This window comes from Ptiloglossa arizonensis, chromosome 10, assembly GCF_051014685.1.
Source record: "Ptiloglossa arizonensis isolate GNS036 chromosome 10, iyPtiAriz1_principal, whole genome shotgun sequence".
NCBI classification, from domain to species: domain Eukaryota; kingdom Metazoa; phylum Arthropoda; class Insecta; order Hymenoptera; family Colletidae; genus Ptiloglossa; species Ptiloglossa arizonensis.
The window spans coordinates 8,456,336-8,475,545 of NC_135057.1; the positions used below are offsets into that span (position 1 = coordinate 8,456,336).

The window sequence follows — 19,210 nt, forward strand, 5'->3', positions numbered from 1 at the left end:
GTTTTATTTAAACACGTTTATTTTATATAAGTATCAAAAATAGAATTTTATACTGATATTGAAATGTATTAAGAAGTTTAATAATATATGTTGTAGTGTTTATTTCGTTTAATATATACGATCTTTATTGATTATCGAGAAGTTTTATAAATACAAATTATTTTGGATATACTTCATATGGGTCAAAATCATTTGGATCTTCTTTGTGTTTTACATAAATTTTCTTGTCTGTAAAATCTCGTAAGCCCTGTGTAATTCCTCTTGGTGGTGTTTTATCGTATTTGAATTTGGAGTCCAATTCTCCGAACAATTTGGCTTCTTCATCTATAGTATCTCTAATTTTGCATAAATATATCTTTAATAAATTCCAAACCAATTATATCGCAAAATAACTGAAATGTTTATATTATTATTTATATTATAAAATGAACTGTACATACCTGTACTTTCCTGAAACAACTTTTTTACCAGATATAGGATCTGTAATATCACCTAATGGATAAATGACCTCAATAACCTACAAATACGATTGAATGAAAACAAAAATTAATTGAAGGTTCTGTATTTACTAATTTCACATACATTTATATTACTAGTATTTACTTTGATATATAAAACATACCTTATGAGTAATAATGCGAGTTAATTTTGTTGGTAAATTTTGTATTAACACTGTATCACCAACTTTACAAACTTTCTCAGAATCAATAGCATAAATAAAGTCATGTTTGGGAAAATACTATAACATAATGAAGAATCACATAACCTCAAACACACGTTTACGATAGTATCATTAAAGTATACATACCATTGAAAGATGACTGTCAAAATCTAGCTGGCGAACACGTATTTTAACAGCATTTTGTTTAGCCGAAGGTACACATACTCCCAGTAAATAAGTAAGAACACTGTTTGCTACTTTTTTCTTGGCCATCTCTATTACATTCGTATTCCTAAAGTCTAATACTAACAACTTTGATTGGGATATCTAAAGGCGGCTAAAAAACGTACAAACTTATATAACGATAGCAATGATAGGTATCATATTTAATTAATTTAATAGTATTTATGTTTTAATAAATCGGCATTTAGGTTTATATTTCATACAATAATTATTGCAAGCATACTTTATTACATACTTGAATTTTTTTGACAAACCTTTTGCATCTATAATTATCGTTCATGCAGAAAGTATCAGAAGTATCAACCAAGTATGTACTTATACGTCGTGATTGCTAGAAGGATTCGCTATCATCAGCTTCAGCATCGGAAAATACTCGGGGGAACGAAGAGGCTTTAATAATAATTAATCTTCAACTACTAACAGCGCAACTCTAGTTTTCGATAATGGGGCACTCAATTACGTGCTTCCTTAATTAATAACATCGTAGGTACCAAATATAGTCTAAACAAGTGGCAAGAGTTAGTAAGAAAATAACCTCGTTATATTTTATATTGTCACGTTATTTGTTTAGCTACTTTTATATTTATTTATTTATTTATATTTTAAACAAAGCTCAATACGTGTGTCAGTTTTTCATAGATACAAAAGTATATTTGAGAGTCCGTTGCGCGCACACTTAAACACAGTTTATTCATATCAGCGACGATTTCAAAGAAAATTTATGTCACCCTTTTGTTACATTGCGACGGAAAAAGGAAAAGACACTCGTCAAAATCACAGTGGAGAAGATCATACGAATGAAAGAAAAAATCTAGTGAGACAGAAAAAATTGTGGTACAGTCGATAAGAGGCAAGGCAACGTCCTTTCCTCCAGCATTTGCAATCGGATCGTTGCCGCGGGCTACGGGCAATTGGTTAGAAGAAATATCAGTGGATATCGTAGAAAGATTTGCAGGAGATGAATGAGTGAAAGACAAGCGTGGCAGAAGGAGACCGTGGCGGAAGGAGGCTCGAATCAAAGATCGGATATTTCGAAATGTATTACTTTTATCCTTTATTCGTTCTTTCTGTCTCGTGTGTTACGCGTACATATGTGCACGTGGGTGCATACACATGTATGCATGCCTCTGGCATCTGCGACTCGCGTTGTTATTGCGGGATGTAAAGGAGCAGGGGAATTCACGGGTGATCGCTCCGTGAATCGACGGCGACCGAGCCGTCAGTCAGCCAGGAAATTCCATTGTCGGCGAAAAAATCGGGACAACTACGGCTCGGTTGTAGCTGCTACCTCTGTTACAATACATCTTGGTCCTACGAGTCTGCTTTATTCGAGCGAACAGTTTGTCGTGCATAGTACAATGGGAGGAAGAAGGAGCTCAATCCATTTGAGCAAACAAAAATCATTGCGTGAAATTCTGCGAAAATACGATACGGTCGTTAAAGGAAAAAACACGTTCGCGTGGTACATACGATCCGAAAATTGAAGTACGATTTGTCATCGGTGAATATTTATAATAAAATTAACAATGTATTGCGCCCGTACGCACACTTAGCGGCGTGCTGTGTGTAATCACAATGCAAGCTTTGATTCTACCCTCTGCCTCATCAATTTCCGTTTTTTTTTTCAGCTGTACGTATCTGCATTTACATATAAATATGATCGCGTACCTTCCACGATCCCATCGGTTGCAACATTGCGGGCTACGCTACGTGTACGAACAAAATGCATAAATTAAACTCATTCTGCTATGCTCCACTATCTGTATATACATAGGTGGCGCGCATTAGGTGTGCAACGTATCGGAGAAAATGCTCACGTTGAGAACGATATTCGTTTTTTATCGCGACATCTTTATTGTTACCGCGAAAATTCGAAATAATCGTCGAGCAATCGTTCGTTTATTATCGAAACAAAAATGAAAACGTTAATAGTCGATTTATACGCGTGAAATATAAAGTAGGTATCGTTGTTTTCCGTATAAATTTGAAATCGTATCGTTTAGAGGTATCGATTTTTATTGGTAAATAAATAACGTTTCAGATTGATGGTGTTTCGGGGCGACACTGCGAATGATTTCTCTAACGATTCTTCGCGCGCAAACAGATCGTAAGAGACATTTCCGGAAAGAGCAGCTGTCACAAAGGGCGAGGAGCAGTATATTTACACATGTAATCGTTCCCTGATTTATGGTTGCGTAAGAGGGTAGCAAGGGCCTTTGACGTCCCGCTTTCAGACACCGGGATCTCTGCTCTATTGCGAATTAATCATCGAGGGTAGCGGAGACCAGTTATCCTTTATACGCTTCCATATTTTCGAGGTTAGTTACCATCGGTAGTTACATATGTTTATATGGCACATAACAGTTCTATAACTTTTTGGTTATTGTTTTACATTATCGAGATACACTGAAAATTCGAATCGTTAATTTTTTCAAGATACTTAAGACAACGGTTTCTAGCTTTAAAAGGGGTAAATCAAATTTGTCCGGGGTTCATAATATATGTGATGATCGTCATCGAAGGATTTGAACAATTTTGCTTTTGCGCTCAGTGCACGTGTTCATGTGTGACCACTTTGAGCGGCCTCGTTCCGAGAAGTAGCATTACGTAGTAAAACGCGAGGAGATTTCATGGAATGTTCGCGATCTCCATGGAATTTAATGGTGTTGACGCACGTGAAACAAAATGTCACGGGACATTACACTCCCTTCCGGTTCATCTGGCCGGTAGCTTTGTCCATGCATGAACCGCTGTCTCTTTCCTATGTTCTCCCCTAACCCCGGACCGTCCCTTCTCTTCCTGTCTGCCTCATGAACATGGTCGTCGGCCTTTGAAATCTATTTTCATTGTATGTAATAGCTTTTTGATGCGGGGACTCAATGCGACGAAGCACACCGAGTGCATCGTTCGGTTATTGCGGTGCATTGATTTCTGAAAGGCCGACTACGTTAGCCTGATGTGCGCGGTACTGTATATAGCATCGACCGGAAACTCGTCTTCGATGTTATCCATTTTCCAGATTGCGAGAACAAAATAAAGTAAACGTGTGCCGGACGAAATACGCGTTTCCCTCCGTGCACCCTTCGCCGATAATGCACGTGAAGCATTTACCACGGGAAAACTCGTGCGACCTTCGACCCTCTCTACCCTCTCGGTGGAGAAGAAACTCTAGAAACTATATTTTTTTTTATGAAATCGCGCCATTCCCACTTAGCTTGATTTTGTTACTACGATGTTTTAGAGATGAAATGGTAATATTGAATTATTTCTTTATTTTCGGACTATTTCGAATTCGAAAACAGTTGAACGGACGAAACTATTACGATATAGTCTCGTAGTAGAAATTCATCTTGTTATAATTTGATTTTGAGAACGTCTATAATCATTAAATACATGTGGTCGCGGAACCGCAACAGATTTATTTTTCGTTTATATAGATATTCGATACTAGCGACGTGTTTCTCATCGTCCCGTTCTATTTCTATACATATTTTTGTAATTTTATCCTTTTATTTACCCGAAGCCGATAAATAGGCTTTATATCACCATCGTTTATCGACCGGAAGCCTAAAGATCGATGTTTCGTTGACATCAGTTATCGACCGGTAAACTATTAATCGGCTTTTCCTTAAATCTGCTAGGGGCGATAGTAGAAACAATGTTAAACAGGTTAGTGCTTGTCCTTTCAGTAAGAATAGTGTTTTACTTGGTTTTTCAAAGTTATTACAACAATTTAGACCCTTCAAAGTGAATGCTGACAATAAAAGTGATCTGTTTTTGGATTACACGTCGGAGCGTTCTGCTTTCTCGTTGGACAGCGACGATGGTGACGAGAATGAAATTGGTATTCAAAAACGTTTACTTAAATTGCGTTTACTTGATTTATTTAAATTAATTTTTGCAACGATCGAATATAAGTCCATTTTGTTATCTCGGCTTATTGTATACTGTCATTAAATTTGTAACCTACAAAACAAACGATGTCTTAAATTTGAATTTTCTTTTGCATATTTCCACGCAACAATCAAAACCTTCGGTACTATCGAAGAATTCAAGCTTGACGTCTAATCTACGTATCCGCTTAATGCACGATCGGTAAGTAACAGGTTAATTTATTTCCCGGTTGATATCTGTTTCTTAGAACGATAAAAATAATTCTCAATTTTATTCGCAACTTTTGAGAAAACGTTCACAACGTTTCGGGGATTAAATCGTTTTACTCGGATACGTTATTGCGTGTTATAGATTTATTGTCTCAGAACCAAGAGGAAATCGTGACAAGACGCAACGTTACAGCAAGTACATAGTTCGTGGATTCGACGTAACGAGCTTCGCGCGCGGCAATACAGGTATCGTTGGTGAATTCTTTTAAGAGACATCGTTATCCGAACGATTTTAAGAAGGGAGAACGCTCGGCGGAGGAAAGAACCGCGAAAAGCTTAGAGTGGGGGGGGGGGGGGAGGCACGGTGGATCGTAAACCGGCCATGTTTCGGGCGAACGAGATTATCGTTGTAAAGTTCCTATCTAACGAATTTATGAAACGCTACACCGTCGAGTCCCGATTTAATAACCACAGGCTCCGGGCGTTCTTCTCGTTTGCTATAATAAATTTTCTCGCTCGCCCTGCGTACTCGCGGTGAGTTCGAAAGACGCGGCCGAGAGCTCATCGCGGGGAAGGGTGGTCGGGAGGGCTGGGAGAGGAGGAGCGGCGGCAATACGGAACGGGTAGAGTGGGAGGAACGAGAGACGGTGAAGTGTGCGAGAGGAGGACAAACTAGAAGCCTTTCCGCGAAACCGACGGAATCCCCTTTCCTTCGTCTTTCCTTGCCCGACTCCCGGGGACCCTTCCTACGTTTCGTCCGCGAAAGAAGGAGATACCGTCGCTTAGCCTTTTCCTGGTAGTGTCCTCCAGGACCCTTCGGCGACGGAGAGAACGAGGAGGGGGTTATTCCCGACCTACAAAGGTTTGTCTATGCCCGCGGAGAGTAAGGCCGAGAGTATCGTCGAAGGATACAAATGCCGGCAGATGTTGCTTCGTGAAAAATTCCTTCCCCCGAGCGAGCGCAATTTATTTTTATAGGGCGACTACGACTCCCCCCCGCGTTCCCCGCTATCACCGCCACCACCACCACCATCACCACCTTCTCTACCGAAACCGTATCGAGTGTGTATTCCACGGTCTGCTTTTCATTTCGCCAACCGGCTGGATGGATGCATTTTAACGACGCGATCATTTTACGAAAATCCGTCAATCCCCGCACTTCTTCGTTTTTCGTTCCCTTTCTCGTCACGCCCTCTGCCGCGGGAACCGCTCACTATAACCTCGCCGCGTTTAACCCCGCGGGAAAAATCATTTTCTTTTCGCGGGAGTGTTACGCGCGGTGGTGTAGCGAATACTTCGATCGGAGCACCCGACACGATTGGAAACGTCGATCGACGTGATTCAACCGCGAAATGATTCTCATTCGGCAACCGTGGATTCGCGCGAACGGAGCGGAGGGGAGACTACGAAGAAAATCTTGACGTTAATCGCTGGGGCATGTGTTCGCGCTGCAGGTGATATTCTCTTCGCGGCGGACGTTTATTGCTCGCGAGGCGATGCTTTCTCCTAGGCCGTAAACAGGCCATAATTTACGGATTCCCTTCGACTCCGGGTTTCTGGAGGGAATACTTTCCGGTGGCGCGATATTATTACGCCCCCCCCCCCTCCCGCCTTCCAGTTCCCCGTTCCACGCTCGTCTCTCGAGTAACTCGCGTCGCTCATTACGGTTTTAAGCCTCTTCGATGGTACCGGGCACACGCCGGGTGCACGTTTGCGTCTTAAGTTAGCCGTAAATTTCGCAACGCGGCGGTGGCCGATAAAATTGTAAGTATTCGTAAGTAAATTTCCGAATCGTTACGAAACGGTCCAACGGTGTCCGGAAGTTCGGACGGACGGAGGACCAGGTCGGACAGAACCGCGTTAAGTTTGCAGCTCTAATTCCAGACCACCGTATAGACGTTACGTGTACACGCATCACGGGTAACGAGCGCGGAAAGTACTTAATGCGTTTTACCGAGCGCACAAAGGTCGGTGCGCACCAAGCCGAAAGCTTAAGGCGCGCGCATGTATCCCGTAGACTCGTCCTTACACTGATACCACTTTTCGTTTCTTTCCGCGTTTTGTTTCACCGGCCTCTCCTTCTTTTACCCCCACCACCGGTCCGGCTCCCCCCACCCCGGCGTCTCCGCGTAACTCGTGTTCTCGACCACGCGCAAATGTCATTTGCGGACGTGCCGCCTTTGCGCGTGCACATGTACCCGCCGCGGGACGCGTGCACACTGGTTCGTCGCGTCACGCGTGTCCCGTGCACGTGCAACGCGCGTCGTTGTGATACGTGCGCGTGTGTGCGCGGCGCGTTCGCGCTACGTTACGTACGCGAGGAGGACGACGACCACACGACGACGTCGACGTCGACGTCGGCTACGCGTCTGTTTCCATGGTTACCGTAGACGTGGGACCAGGGCCGTACGCCTTCAACCCCACCTCGATGATGATGTGCGGAGGATCGAGAGGGGTTGCCGAGAAAGGGGCTGGCCGCAGGCGAATTAAGAGTTCGAAAAGCTTCTATCTCTCCGTCACCCCACCTCCCCTTTTTCCCCACGCTTTTACCGCTTTTCTTCTTTATTTATTCTGCCCTAATCACGAGTCTCCGGAGTAGCTTTCTCGCGTAGCTTGTCGTCATCTCGCAAGAAGAAAAAAAAAAAAAAGAGAAATCCTGATTACATAATTCCCCCGGCATCAATTTTCCTCTGGACGACGATGTTCACCGTGGCTCTCGGAGAATCGCATTCAGCGTTCCTCGAGTGGGGAACGGCGGCTGGGGGTTGGCGATATCCACCGGTGGTGTTTGCCCTCTTAAAGATCGCCCCGATACCGTTGTTTATCTTTTTATTTTGTTTTTTCGTCTGTCGATCGATCCGACAAGTTTGCTTATACCGTCGGTATAAAACACGCGGATTGTTCACCGAGAGATAGGTCTGTGATTGGATCGGAGACGGGGGTTCGAAATAGTTTTATGTTTCCAAGAAATCGAGCTCGAAAGATCGGGAAAAGAACCTTCGTCGTAAATTTCCAAAGGGGTAGGGTATCCGACCGTCGTTCCTAGAAACACGCGCGTTACTCGATTTTCAATGGCGCGGTGGACTTATTAGCGACGCGACCGCTGGATATTCGTCGTTTTCGTGATTCTATCGGGTTGCTCGGAAAGTCATTTCGTTTTCCAAAATGGAGAATGTATAATTTAATAAAAATATTTATACGTTCTAAAAAAATCGTGTTTCATTTTCACCGAGAAAAACGAAACGTCTTTCCGAACAATCCGATAGTTGTCTTTAGTTTAAATTCACGAGTGCTTGTTTCCGAATGTATGTTCGTAAATCGGCACTCGGGATCGATACAAATCGGTAATAGCGAAACGTTTCCACTTTCGAACGTGTACTCGATTCTCAGCGATATTTAAATCTCACTCGGTGTATTGTCTCAAACATCCGAGTAATACCGATCAGAATGAAGGATCGAAGATCATTTAATTTTGAACGATCTTTGATTTTAAAGTTTCAGTTTCGACGTAAATTTGCGCTTTCTAAAATCAGTGAGTTACCGGTGAACATCCGTGTTATCTTTTGATATATACATATATAAAAAAAAAGAAACTAAACAAACTCGTTCAACTCGTTCGAATTGCACAGTATTTCTTGCTGAGGTAGCGGAATTATCCCAATTTCCCCCAATTGTCTCTCCAACGAGTCAAGACGAAAATTCCCCTCTCGATGCAATTGCAACGCAATCGTACGGCATAACGGATGGTGGTTTTGCTTCGCACGGTGGATGAGATCCGATTAAGCAAAGACGTACTGTTTTTATTTCCGGAAGAAACCGGACATTTTACGCGCCGCAATCCAATAAATTATCGAACGGAACGAACAGGGGTGCGCGTTACGGTATGATTGCATTGTAATTGCATTTTCTCGGCCACGGGAACAAGTTTCGCTGAATACGAATAATCAAACGAAAATTGCGATTAACGCGACCGAGACTGATTATTCTCAGAAGCCCTGGTTTCGGTGGGGGAGTTGGTGGTGGTCGTATCGAAGTGAGAGACACGCCGGATACGCGGGATTGGACATTACGCGGAAAGAGGAGTTGATTAGCACGCGAAACGCTTTTATCCAGCGGCGATTGATGATATTATTGTTGTTAAAGTGGCAATTCAGACGGCTCGGTGACTCGTAAATTACTTACGAGCGCGTGAATCCGACGGTGAACGCGCCCGCTATGATAACGAATCGTCATTACAACGCTTTTTACGCCTCTTGTGTATTCATCGTCGTTTTTGCAATCATCGTCCCATTGTTCAACGACAACGCAGAAACGTCGAGTGTCCTATATATCGTCGCGACGGATCGCATCGGAATCCATCGAATCGATCGATCCGCGATCCCTCGCTGTGTATTCGTGTTTCGAGGGGGTTGCTCGATAAATAAAGCGACAATTGCTGGTAACGCGGGACGTATTTCTTTTAAAAAGTCATAACACGGTTTATATTTAGAGGCATTGTATAGGCATCTCGAGGTTAAAACGTTTATTCCGTCCACCTATCGACTGTCTTATCCCTCTGGCAAAAAGCACTCTTGGTTCCTCGGCGAGCTAGAGTTCTATCGATCATACTGAGCGGTGAACATCGACAACCCATTTCTGCTTTCGTTGCATTCGTCGAACAATTGACACACGTATCTTCGATTTGCCCGGTTGCTTCGATTCCGAATCGTCGACTATTTGTACATTTTTTCGTTTGTTTGGAATTAACACTTATCCACTATTAACCCTTTGCGATCGTGTTAAATTTGAACACGGGTGTCGTACTGGTCGGAATTAATTTCCCTTGAAAGATCAGTGATAGATGAGATGTAGGATTACGAAGGATAAACAGATTTATTAATTCTTTTGATGAACTTTAAATATATGTTCGTACAACAATGTGTTTTAACGTAATGTTTTTATGTAAAAATTATATTTTATAATTCTCCATCGTGCGGTATCTTTCAAAATAGTATTCCACATGCACTCCTGGTTTTCGATTACATGTATCGCAAAAATAACTCCGTCTTGGTTGGAACGATGTAACGTACGAATCTCGATTTCAGTTCGCGAATGGATCGTGTTCTTTTAATCCATAGTTACGATTACACGTACTTTGAAAATTGTCTCGCCGGTTATCGAGACGCGTGCGATGTCGTTGCACTTGGTAACGTCTACCTTCGTTGCGAGAACACTCGGATCACGGTGAACACCGTTTGTAACGTATCGCGGTGCATTAGAGACGAGTCGAACTACTTTCGAGTGTACACCTCTGTGGAATCTCAATATTTGACGTGTCGATTGCACCCCACACTCGGAACCCGTGAATCCATATTGGTTTTAATATAACTTCGCGAACGAACGGTTTATTTTCTAATTTTACTCCGAGAACGAGCTCGTTCGCTACTCGTTCGAGTCAAACGCGGTTCCATCTCGTCTTCGAATCCCGAGTCTGTTCCTTCGCGAACCCGGGCACGGATCCTGGCTAACCGAACGATAGCGATGTCAACTGTCCCGGGTTGTAAAATACACGGCGCGATTTAGCAAACTGCGATCTCGCAGGGTCTGGTGGGTAGGGGTGGCTTTTCTTCACGTTCGGGTCGTTACTTATTGCACGATCCTCGTAGATACGCATCAGAGAGTGGCATTTAAAAATTGTATCGGGAAACAAATGTTCGAGTAGTGATTTAAGGGTGGCCCGTGCTATGGATGTTCGAGACAACGGGACTTGGAGCTCGTCGAGGGTCGAAGGTGCTGGATTGGGGTACGGTGGAAGGAAAAAAAGGGGGATGGAGAGAGAGAAAGAGAGAGAAAGAGAGAGAGAGAGAGAAAGCACGCGGCGGTAAGTGTCAGTTCTTTTGTGAGCATATAATACATCATCGATGCGGCGAGGGCTTTTAAGCTGTCCTGAAAATACCAGCCGGCTGTACCAGTTATTAATGTCCCACCTCCTTATAAAGTACTCAATTTTCGTTCTGTACGGAAGAGAAATATTAGCCGTAATACGGGCACCGCCGCAACGAAACGCTGCAGTATATCAGACCCGGGCGAAAATTACAGCACGGACGAAGATGTTAATATCGGTGAACTTTATCGTCCCGCGCGGCCGCCCTTCGGGAAGGTGGGAACACGCGACACCGGGCCGCACATTGTTTTGACAAAAGGCCGAGAGCCATCGAACTTTATCGCGCCGATTGCAAAACTAACCTGCACACCAGACCGAGCGGACTCGCGTTGCCCTTCGCCGTTGGTAACCGTAAATCACCGGGTTCCGGCTACCTGTGTAAAGATTAACTCGATCGATTTCGGACGTATCTACCATCGGGGGCGCCGATTATTGAATTCTAGGTGAACCATTCAACATCGTTCTACGCCCCACTCGGCCCTACGTATTAGCTCGATCGTGGAGAATCGTTCCGCGAACGCGCGACCAGAATTCTTCGGAACGTCTCGATACTTATTTGGGATTTAAACGATCGGAATATTTCGAGACTCGGTGGAAATGCTCGGTGGAAAGTTCGCTGCGTTAGGTGGTCGTGCACTGGTATTGCTTTCGCGAGGAGAACGGTTTAGGGTGGTTTGTTTCGAAAATTGTATCTTGGAAAGGAAGACGACGGGATGTCGGTTCGAACGAATTTTTTTCATTGTTTTCGGATGCGTGTGCAAGTCGCTGATGTTGTAAATTGTGCGACACTTTACGTGACATTAGCACAGGACGTATTTTTGTATAAAATCTTACGTAGATTTGAAAATGAAACGTAGTTTTTCTTGCGTCGTTCTTTTTCGGAGTGTAAGTTTGGAGTTTGAAATTTAAGTACGTAGCAGATTGTAGGAATTAAATAGATCTGAAACGAAGAACAATAATTTCGACTGCGTAATGATCTGTTTTCAAACGGGTCGTTTCCACTTTAACCGACCGGTAATCGATGGATACGGGGTACAGTTATACAGATTCATCGGTTGCGTCTTTTACAACGCGGACAGAAGGTATCAGAAGGTATCGGAAGGTATCGCAGTGGTGACGGAATTTCCGAGAATCGTTCAAAAAGAAGCGCGCAGTCTTGAAGTTTATGTCGCGTCTTTGAAGCTTCGTCCGCGGTTTTGTATCGTTACGTACCGTCCTTTCAGAGCGATTGTGAATGTCGGAATCACAGAAGAATGGGCGAGACATACACTTTAAGCAAACTTTTTACCGGGGAGACTTCTCTCGGGTTCGCATTCGGTACCTTTCGGTGCCTTTCGTTCTTGGGAAGGGCTTGTTTATGGCACCCTGTAGATACCGTAAAATAGGGAATAGTTCCCCGGAGACAAGATGGAATTTTTCTCGAGACGTGATTGGAGTTAAGTCCTTCGATGTCGTTGCGACCATATCTCTCTCCCGACGTATACCCCGTTGTCTCGAACTTATTTTCGATCGCGTCGAAAGGAACCGTGCAATTTTTAACGGTACGCTTCTCTTTGTTTCTCGACTCGGTTATGTATCGAGCGATCGGTCGAATTACACTAACAGTTGTAAAATGAGTTTATGAAATATCGATCGCTAGAAATACAATTCCCAATTAATTTCGTTGTAATTAAAAATACGAAAAATATAGATGGTTCGAGAACGATTCTTCGCGTTTCGTTCTATTTAACCAGTGTTTCGTTTATTTCGTCTTTTTCCGTCTCTAACGAAAGAAAATTTTACACGATACCTTTAGGATAAATACTCCGAAATCTCGACGCTCCTCTGCATCATTGTTACGATAAATATTCGAAAACCTCGACGTTCTCGTAGAAGTGATTTCTTTTCTACTTACATCGCTCATTCCGTAGTATCCACGCAACGCAACACACCAATCTCGCGTATTAAACGCGTCGGAAAGAGTCTTCAATTTCAAAGTTGTCAATTTCCACAAAAAATTTCAGCCTCGTTAACTCTCGGTCTACCACCTCTTAATAATCGTCAACGCACATCTATCTCCCTTTCGTACGATTACCTCTACGTACATTTGCAACGTACCACTGATTTACTGGGTTCCTCGGAAAGTAATTTCGTTTGCCAAAACGGAGAATATATAATTTAGTAGAACGTTTATACGCTCTAAAAAAAATCGCGTTTCATTTTCACCAAAGAAGAAAAAAAAAACGAAATTACTTTCCGAACGATCCAATACAATCTGAATTACTCCCCTGGAGAAAGTCCTGTACGAAAATTTCAAGTATTCTCGAATAAGAAATCAACGTACCTCCGTACCCGAGCAAACGTACACAACGATCACCGTGTGCTACCGTATCCACTTATATCCAGTATCGATACCTTTCTTCCCTTCATCAATGATACTATTAACGCTCAGGGGGTAAGGTTCAGAACTTAAACGTCACGGTAATGATGCTATCGGTCCGAAGGTGTTAACGACAGGGTGGCCCTCGAGTAATCTCCTGCATAATCGTTCGATCAAGGGTATCGTTCCGTAAGGAGACGCCGCGGTGGTGTTCTCTCCTCGGTTTCTATGATGTATCGTCCGCGCGTTGTCGTTTCGTCTGGCGAGGGGTACCGTGGGTAAAGAAAACGGTCGCGCGTAAAACAGCGCGTCCTCGTCGTCGTGGTCGTCGTCGTCGTCGTCGTCGGAGTAACGAGGCGTATTTTTAAGCCCGCATGTGGTACCGCGGAGATCCGGAGTTGGTGGTGACGCGCGTGCCTGGATTCGACTGGATTCGAGTGCGCGCGTGGTGACGCGCTCGCGCGCAGCCGACGTAGCGGCTGGGGTGGTGACGGTTCCCGATAGTGGGGGTGATCCTCGGTCGCGCGGGTGGGGGTGGCGGCTCAGGGGAAAACTGCGAGCGCTGGAGCACGCGGGTTGCCGAGAGACAGGGGTCGGCCCTACCGCGTGGGTAGGGGGTAGGGGTAGCTCCGAATCCCTCGAAACTCCGACGATGCTCTCTCTCTCGACTCAGTTCCGAAAGCAGAGCCAGAGCCGAGAGTACACTCGAAGCTTGTTCGTTTCGCGTACCGCTCGTGTCGAGCTTCTCCCTCCGCTCTGCTCGTACGTCGCGTTCCGCTCGTGCACGCGGAAATACATACTCGTGCCGCGGTGACCGTGCTAACCTCGCGTAGGAAGCCTCGCGTTTGTCAACGATCGGCGCGGATCGACGCGCGCGGTGATCGACACGACACGACGCACGGTATCGGGCGCGAGTTAATCGCGAACGTATCGTTCGACGTGGAGGAGAGAAGCCACCAGCTTGTGCGAACAAAAATTGGAAAGAACCGCGGGGAGAGTTCCTCGTCCTTCGGTACGTTCCAGCGGATCGTTCGACAGCGTGGGGTAGTTTCCGCCGCGCTTAGAAACGAAACGAGACCACCCCGTTCGAGCCGGGGAAACGTTTAGAGATACATTCTCGACATTCTCGCGGAACGACGAGAGGCCCGGCTAGAAACGTGGAAACGTGTGCGACGATGTTTCTGAAAGGAGTCAGAAGGGCGAAAAGGGTCACGAATGTGTCTGGGGAAAACGGACGCCCGTAAAAGAGTGAAACGTGCAGCTGAAACCGCTGCTCGTTGGAAGGTCTTTTTTCGGCCAACAAAGCTCTCTGCTTTCCTACTTTTTTTTGTTCTTTTCTTTCTTTCCTTTTCTTTTTTTTTTGCTCTCTCTCTCTCTCTCTCTCTCTCCTCCTTATTCTCGCCGTTTTCAGGAATTCCGCTCTCGTGACAACGAACGGGCCTCGTCGATGGACTTCGACCTGAGGGCACGTGTGTGTATGTGTGCGCGCGCGGGGCGTGATGATATTTGAACTCTCGAAGCTGTCAAAGTCTCGGGGCCCCTTTGGCGGCTCGACGCTTTTGTTCGGAGCACTCCACCGCGCGCGTCAGTGCGAGAGAGATAGAGATAGAGATAGATAGAGAGAGAGAGACTCGCGAGAGGCATCTGGCATTTAAGGGAGACGATCTCCCTGTTTGTCGACGAGTGGACTCGTTTGTTTAATATCTAATCGTCGCGCGAACCGCCACGTGTCCGTGCGAAAACCCCGTTTTCTCGTACGTCGCGTTTGTTTCGGTTCGCCGGCCCGAGGAATATTCTCTCGTACGGGCGACTCTCTCGCGATTTCCACGAAAATCCACTCGACGCGCGTCGAACGTGTAAGCGTCTGTTATCGACAACGCGGCGCGACCATCTTCACGAGCACGAGGGTGCTTTTCTCTACTCGCGAGGCGAAAAAGTTAACACGGACCGTTTCTCGCGCGGAAAATCGAACAATCCGCGGCTGGAAAACGGTACACGGTGGTGCAAACCGTCGAGACAAAGCGGAACGCTCGATGCATATGCACAAGGGATTTTGTGTACCCGACTCGCGGGCCGATGATTAGAGGCGGGAATAAGCCGATACCAAGATATACGGCTTCCGCGGATACGTTTCGCGATCTACTTTCCACGATTCCCGTGCGTATTGTTCAACGATTCGACGTTGAAAATCTTTGCAACACTCCGTGGCGAAACTCGTCGTTGTTTCATTCCTCCATCGATATTCGAAGCAACGATGAATCGCGAACACGAATCTTGCGACTCGACTACCATTTTTCTCGATTTCCCTCCGTTCGGCAACGCGTCGATGCAACTGACCGCGACGATTCGTTAACCCGTGCGCGAGTTGCACGTTCGAACGCGCAACGAGTCTGCTCGTAGGGGACCGTGTCGGCTCGGCTTTAATTACGTCGAACAGGACCGACGTGCGTTATCGAGACGATTTTAATTAACAACGATCTTTGTAAACGTAACGTCGGGAAACCGTGGAACCGTTCCGCTCTCTCTCTCCTCTCTCCCCCCCTTCTCAGGAATTCGGATCAATTTAAAAGGTCGTACGTTTCGAACGTAACGCGCGGATGATTTACACCGCGTTCTAAATACGGGATTTGCACGAATCGCTTGCAACGCGTTGGTGGTAGGGGGGAATCCCCTCGGTGGAAAATGACGACGAGAACGATCCTACCGTTCTCCGCTTCAATTACGCGTAAATCATCGGGCTCGAAAGCAAACGTTAAATGACTCGCGATCCATTAAGTTCCGCCACGGTTGAATATCGTTCGTTGCAACGACGGGAACGACGACAAGGTTGATCTTCGTGGGAAAAGGGGAGAGGAAAAATCTGGGCGCGACCACGCTCCAAGTACCAACGTGGTTGCCAACGACGTGTATCTCTAAATAATGTAGGGAACCTCGAGCGTAGTCACGCGCGCGTACCGAGCGGTTTTCGACTTACTCTCGATACGATGAGTCTCTTTCTCTCTCTCTCTTTCTTTCTTTCTTTTTCTCGAGTAGAGATCGCCGACCCAGTGATTCATCGAGGTCCACGAGAGACGCGTAGGCGTACGATACTCTCTTTCTCTCTCTATTTCTCTCTTTCCCTTTCTCGTCCCTGACGCGTCGTTTCTTCGATTCGAGCCACGTCACCTGCAACGACGCTTCGAAGTTTAACAAGTCCGCTCCGTCGACGTTCCGCCCGAGGAGATATCCGCGCTGTCCCACCTAAACTCCGATAATTGGCCCGTGGCATTATGCGTTCGGTGAAATCGTATTACAGCCTTGGTGAGGAACCCCGCGTACCGAGAAGAAGAAGAAGAAGAAGAAGAAGAAGAAGGAAAAGTTTACTTCCGTGTGTTCTCTCTCGTCCAGCGACTTCTTATCGAATTCCAAATCGGAGGAACCGGGGCACAGGAAGGGTAGATAGGAAAGCGAAACAAAAAAAAAATGAAAAAAAAATGAAACTCGAACGATTCCGGGTGTTTTCTCTCATCGACGGAGCTCTTATCGAATTTCGAATCGTGGGAAGTAGGGAAGAATCGCGATATTTTAACGAGTCGTTACGGTGTAAAGGATCGGTCGCTCGTGGAATTTGTAGAGTCGCGAGAAATGTGCGCTATAGATATCCAACGAGTGGTAAAACGCTTTTCTAGTAGTCGTTCGACAATGGCTAACTTTCTATTGCGAACGGAGCTCTCATCGAATTCCAAATGTAGGATGCCGGGCAATATTTTAACCATTCGCTGCCTCGTAATAGTCGGTCTTTGATCAAATTTGCAGAGTGGGGACTATCGATAGCGCGTAACCGATGAAACTCTTCTGTAGTTAGCTCGTCAATGTCTAACTTTCTCTCGTCGACGGAGCTCTTATCGAAATTTTCAAACGTACGAACCACCGAGGGAGACAGAGAGCGTCGCGGTGTAAAAATCGATCTTTGAACAAATTAGCAGACCCGGAATACACACAATCGGTACCACATATTCCTCGAATGCCTAATCGTCTCTCGTCGACGAATCTCTTATCGAAAATTCGAAACGCATCGACCACCAACGGGGCCGACCGAGCGAATCGCCTCGCAATACTTCAACGATTCGCCACGTTGTAAAAGTCAGTCTTTGATCGAATTTGCGGAATATTCGCTATCGATATCGCGCAAGCGAGAAAAAACCTTTCTGCGCGCGTTACTCGTCCGTTAACGTTCGATCGTCCCTCGTCGACGAATCTCTTATCGAAATTTCGAAACGCAACGACCGCCAACGTTGAGCAGAGAGCGAACCGTCGCGCGATATTTTCACGCTGCGTCGTAAAAGTCGATCATTGACGAAATTTGCGGAATATTCGCTATCGATGTCGCGCAAGCGAGAAAAAACCTTTCTGCGCGCGTTACACGTCCGTTGACGCGCGATCGTCACTCGTCGACGAATCTCTTATCGAAATTTCGAAACGCAGAGACCGCCAACGTTGAGCAGAGAGCATTCACGCGATATTTTCACGCCGCGTCGTAAAAGTCGGTATCTGACGATAATTTGCAGAGTCGCGAGACGATGAGCACGCCCGTGGCGAGCGGAGACCAGCCAGCGAGCTCGAGGGTGAACTCGACGATGAATCCTCGATGAAGCCGCGATCCGACGGTGAGGCGACGGAATCGCGCGGCACCACCAATCGATCGGCGTCGAGGAGAGACACACGGGCAACGAAAACGAGCCGCTACGATGCGCGTGAAAAGTTGACGACGCCATGTGACGCCTGATAAAGCTACGAGAGCCCTCTCCGTGCGAGAGACACACCGTTTCGCGCTCGATGCTCGGACTGCTGCGCGACGCGCTCACCGTTACGAACGGACCCACCGACAACAGCCCGGATGTTTACCAAGTGACAGTGCCACGCGCGACAGTTGAACCGGAAAAGAACTACGAGAACGAGTTCGTGCACGAATATCGGTGATTCGGTGAGGATTACTGCGAAGAGTTAGGGATCAGTGGTGATGCCGTGATGGGCTGCAGCTCGGGATCGTTCTTCCTGACTACGCTCCTCGTGGGTGGATTACTCGTGGTCGTTCTGCACGCCGAGACATCGCACGCGACGCGTAAGTACTACATTATTCGTTTTACCGGGGTACGATTAACCGTTTATATACGACGACTATGAGCTGATTTTTCATAAGACTTGGGGGACGATCTTCGATCGAACCTATGTTCATGTATTCGGGAAGATCCATGTACGTGCACGCTAGAGACTTCTGTTATAGACTGACGTACGAATTGTTTTTCAGTCATTTTTCGATCAGGGTGACCTGGCGATTTTTAGAAGCACGGAAGTTGTTGAGAGAGATGCACGGAATTGGATATTATTTCGTTTTTATTTATGATTGATACAGATGAAAGATTAATACGTGATATGAAAGTAAGAAAGAGCTGTTCGCGTGTTGTCCTGACACAGGTTAAAAATACACTTTGGTATTTTGGAATTGGTCTCTTTCAGAGACTGTATGGACCCCATTCGCGTACGTTCTCGCACAGAATCGTTCATAGCTGGCATTAGTGAAGAAAATATAGGTTGCATAGGTGTGTGTAATGATACTCTGTACGAGGTATGGAGCTCGTGCGCGAGAGGTAAAAGGTCGATTTGTACGTATTATCGGTTTAGACACGGAGCGATGCAAAAGTTTGGACAAACGTTGTCGTAATTCAGAAACATTACAGGAGCTGGCCGTGCAATGTGTACGAGCGGGCATTGCGTGATTCCTTATGGAAAAATACGAAAAAAATATAGAACACAATTTTTTCATCCGACGTTTAGTTTCAGAGAGAATCGAGTTTGAAAATCTGCCGCGTGTGTTTGCTATTACAGTTGAGGTGTGACTCGTCGAGTAACGTGTATCGTGTTTACGAACAATGTCAACACTG

General features: G+C 45.7%; 3 protein-coding genes across 7 annotated transcripts in view; 2 read left to right on the plus strand and 1 right to left on the minus strand.

Moving 5' to 3' along the window:
• Positions 1-92: 92 nt before the first annotated feature.
• Positions 93-1,668, minus strand: Mrps17 (mitochondrial ribosomal protein S17). The gene is made up of 5 exons (XM_076321782.1): positions 1,159-1,668; positions 809-998; positions 623-739; positions 441-517; positions 93-335 (listed from the first exon to the last, which is right to left on the minus strand). The coding sequence occupies exons 2-5, from the start codon at positions 932-934 to the stop codon at positions 158-160; spliced, it is 498 nt and encodes a 165-aa protein (XP_076177897.1). The 5' UTR covers positions 935-998; positions 1,159-1,668; the 3' UTR covers positions 93-157.
• On the plus strand, positions 912-18,066 carry LOC143152088 (uncharacterized). Of its 5 annotated transcripts, none has more exons than XM_076321783.1 (8): positions 912-1,038; positions 1,189-1,387; positions 1,660-2,405; positions 2,533-2,861; positions 2,946-4,748; positions 4,953-4,999; positions 5,150-5,253; positions 17,837-18,066. In XM_076321783.1, the coding sequence occupies exons 5-8, from the start codon at positions 4,656-4,658 to the stop codon at positions 18,052-18,054; spliced, it is 462 nt and encodes a 153-aa protein (XP_076177898.1). In that variant the 5' UTR covers positions 912-1,038; positions 1,189-1,387; positions 1,660-2,405; positions 2,533-2,861; positions 2,946-4,655; the 3' UTR covers positions 18,055-18,066. The 5 variants fall into 5 exon arrangements, 3 of the variants coding, with proteins under 3 accessions (XP_076177898.1, XP_076177899.1, XP_076177900.1); XM_076321784.1 differs by lacking the exon at positions 4,953-4,999 and having other exon boundaries at positions 2,946-4,573; positions 4,642-4,748; positions 5,164-5,253; XM_076321785.1 differs by having other exon boundaries at positions 2,946-3,222.
• Positions 18,067-18,258: 192 nt separating this feature from the next.
• The window catches only part of Tei (irregular chiasm C-roughest protein teiresias), a 516,885-nt gene continuing 515,933 nt past the window's right edge, over positions 18,259-19,210 (plus strand). Inside the window, exon 1 of the mRNA XM_076321760.1 lies at positions 18,259-18,390. Coding sequence (XP_076177875.1) covers positions 18,297-18,390 — 94 coding nt within the window. The 5' untranslated portion in view covers positions 18,259-18,296. The remainder of the gene's footprint in view (positions 18,391-19,210) is intronic.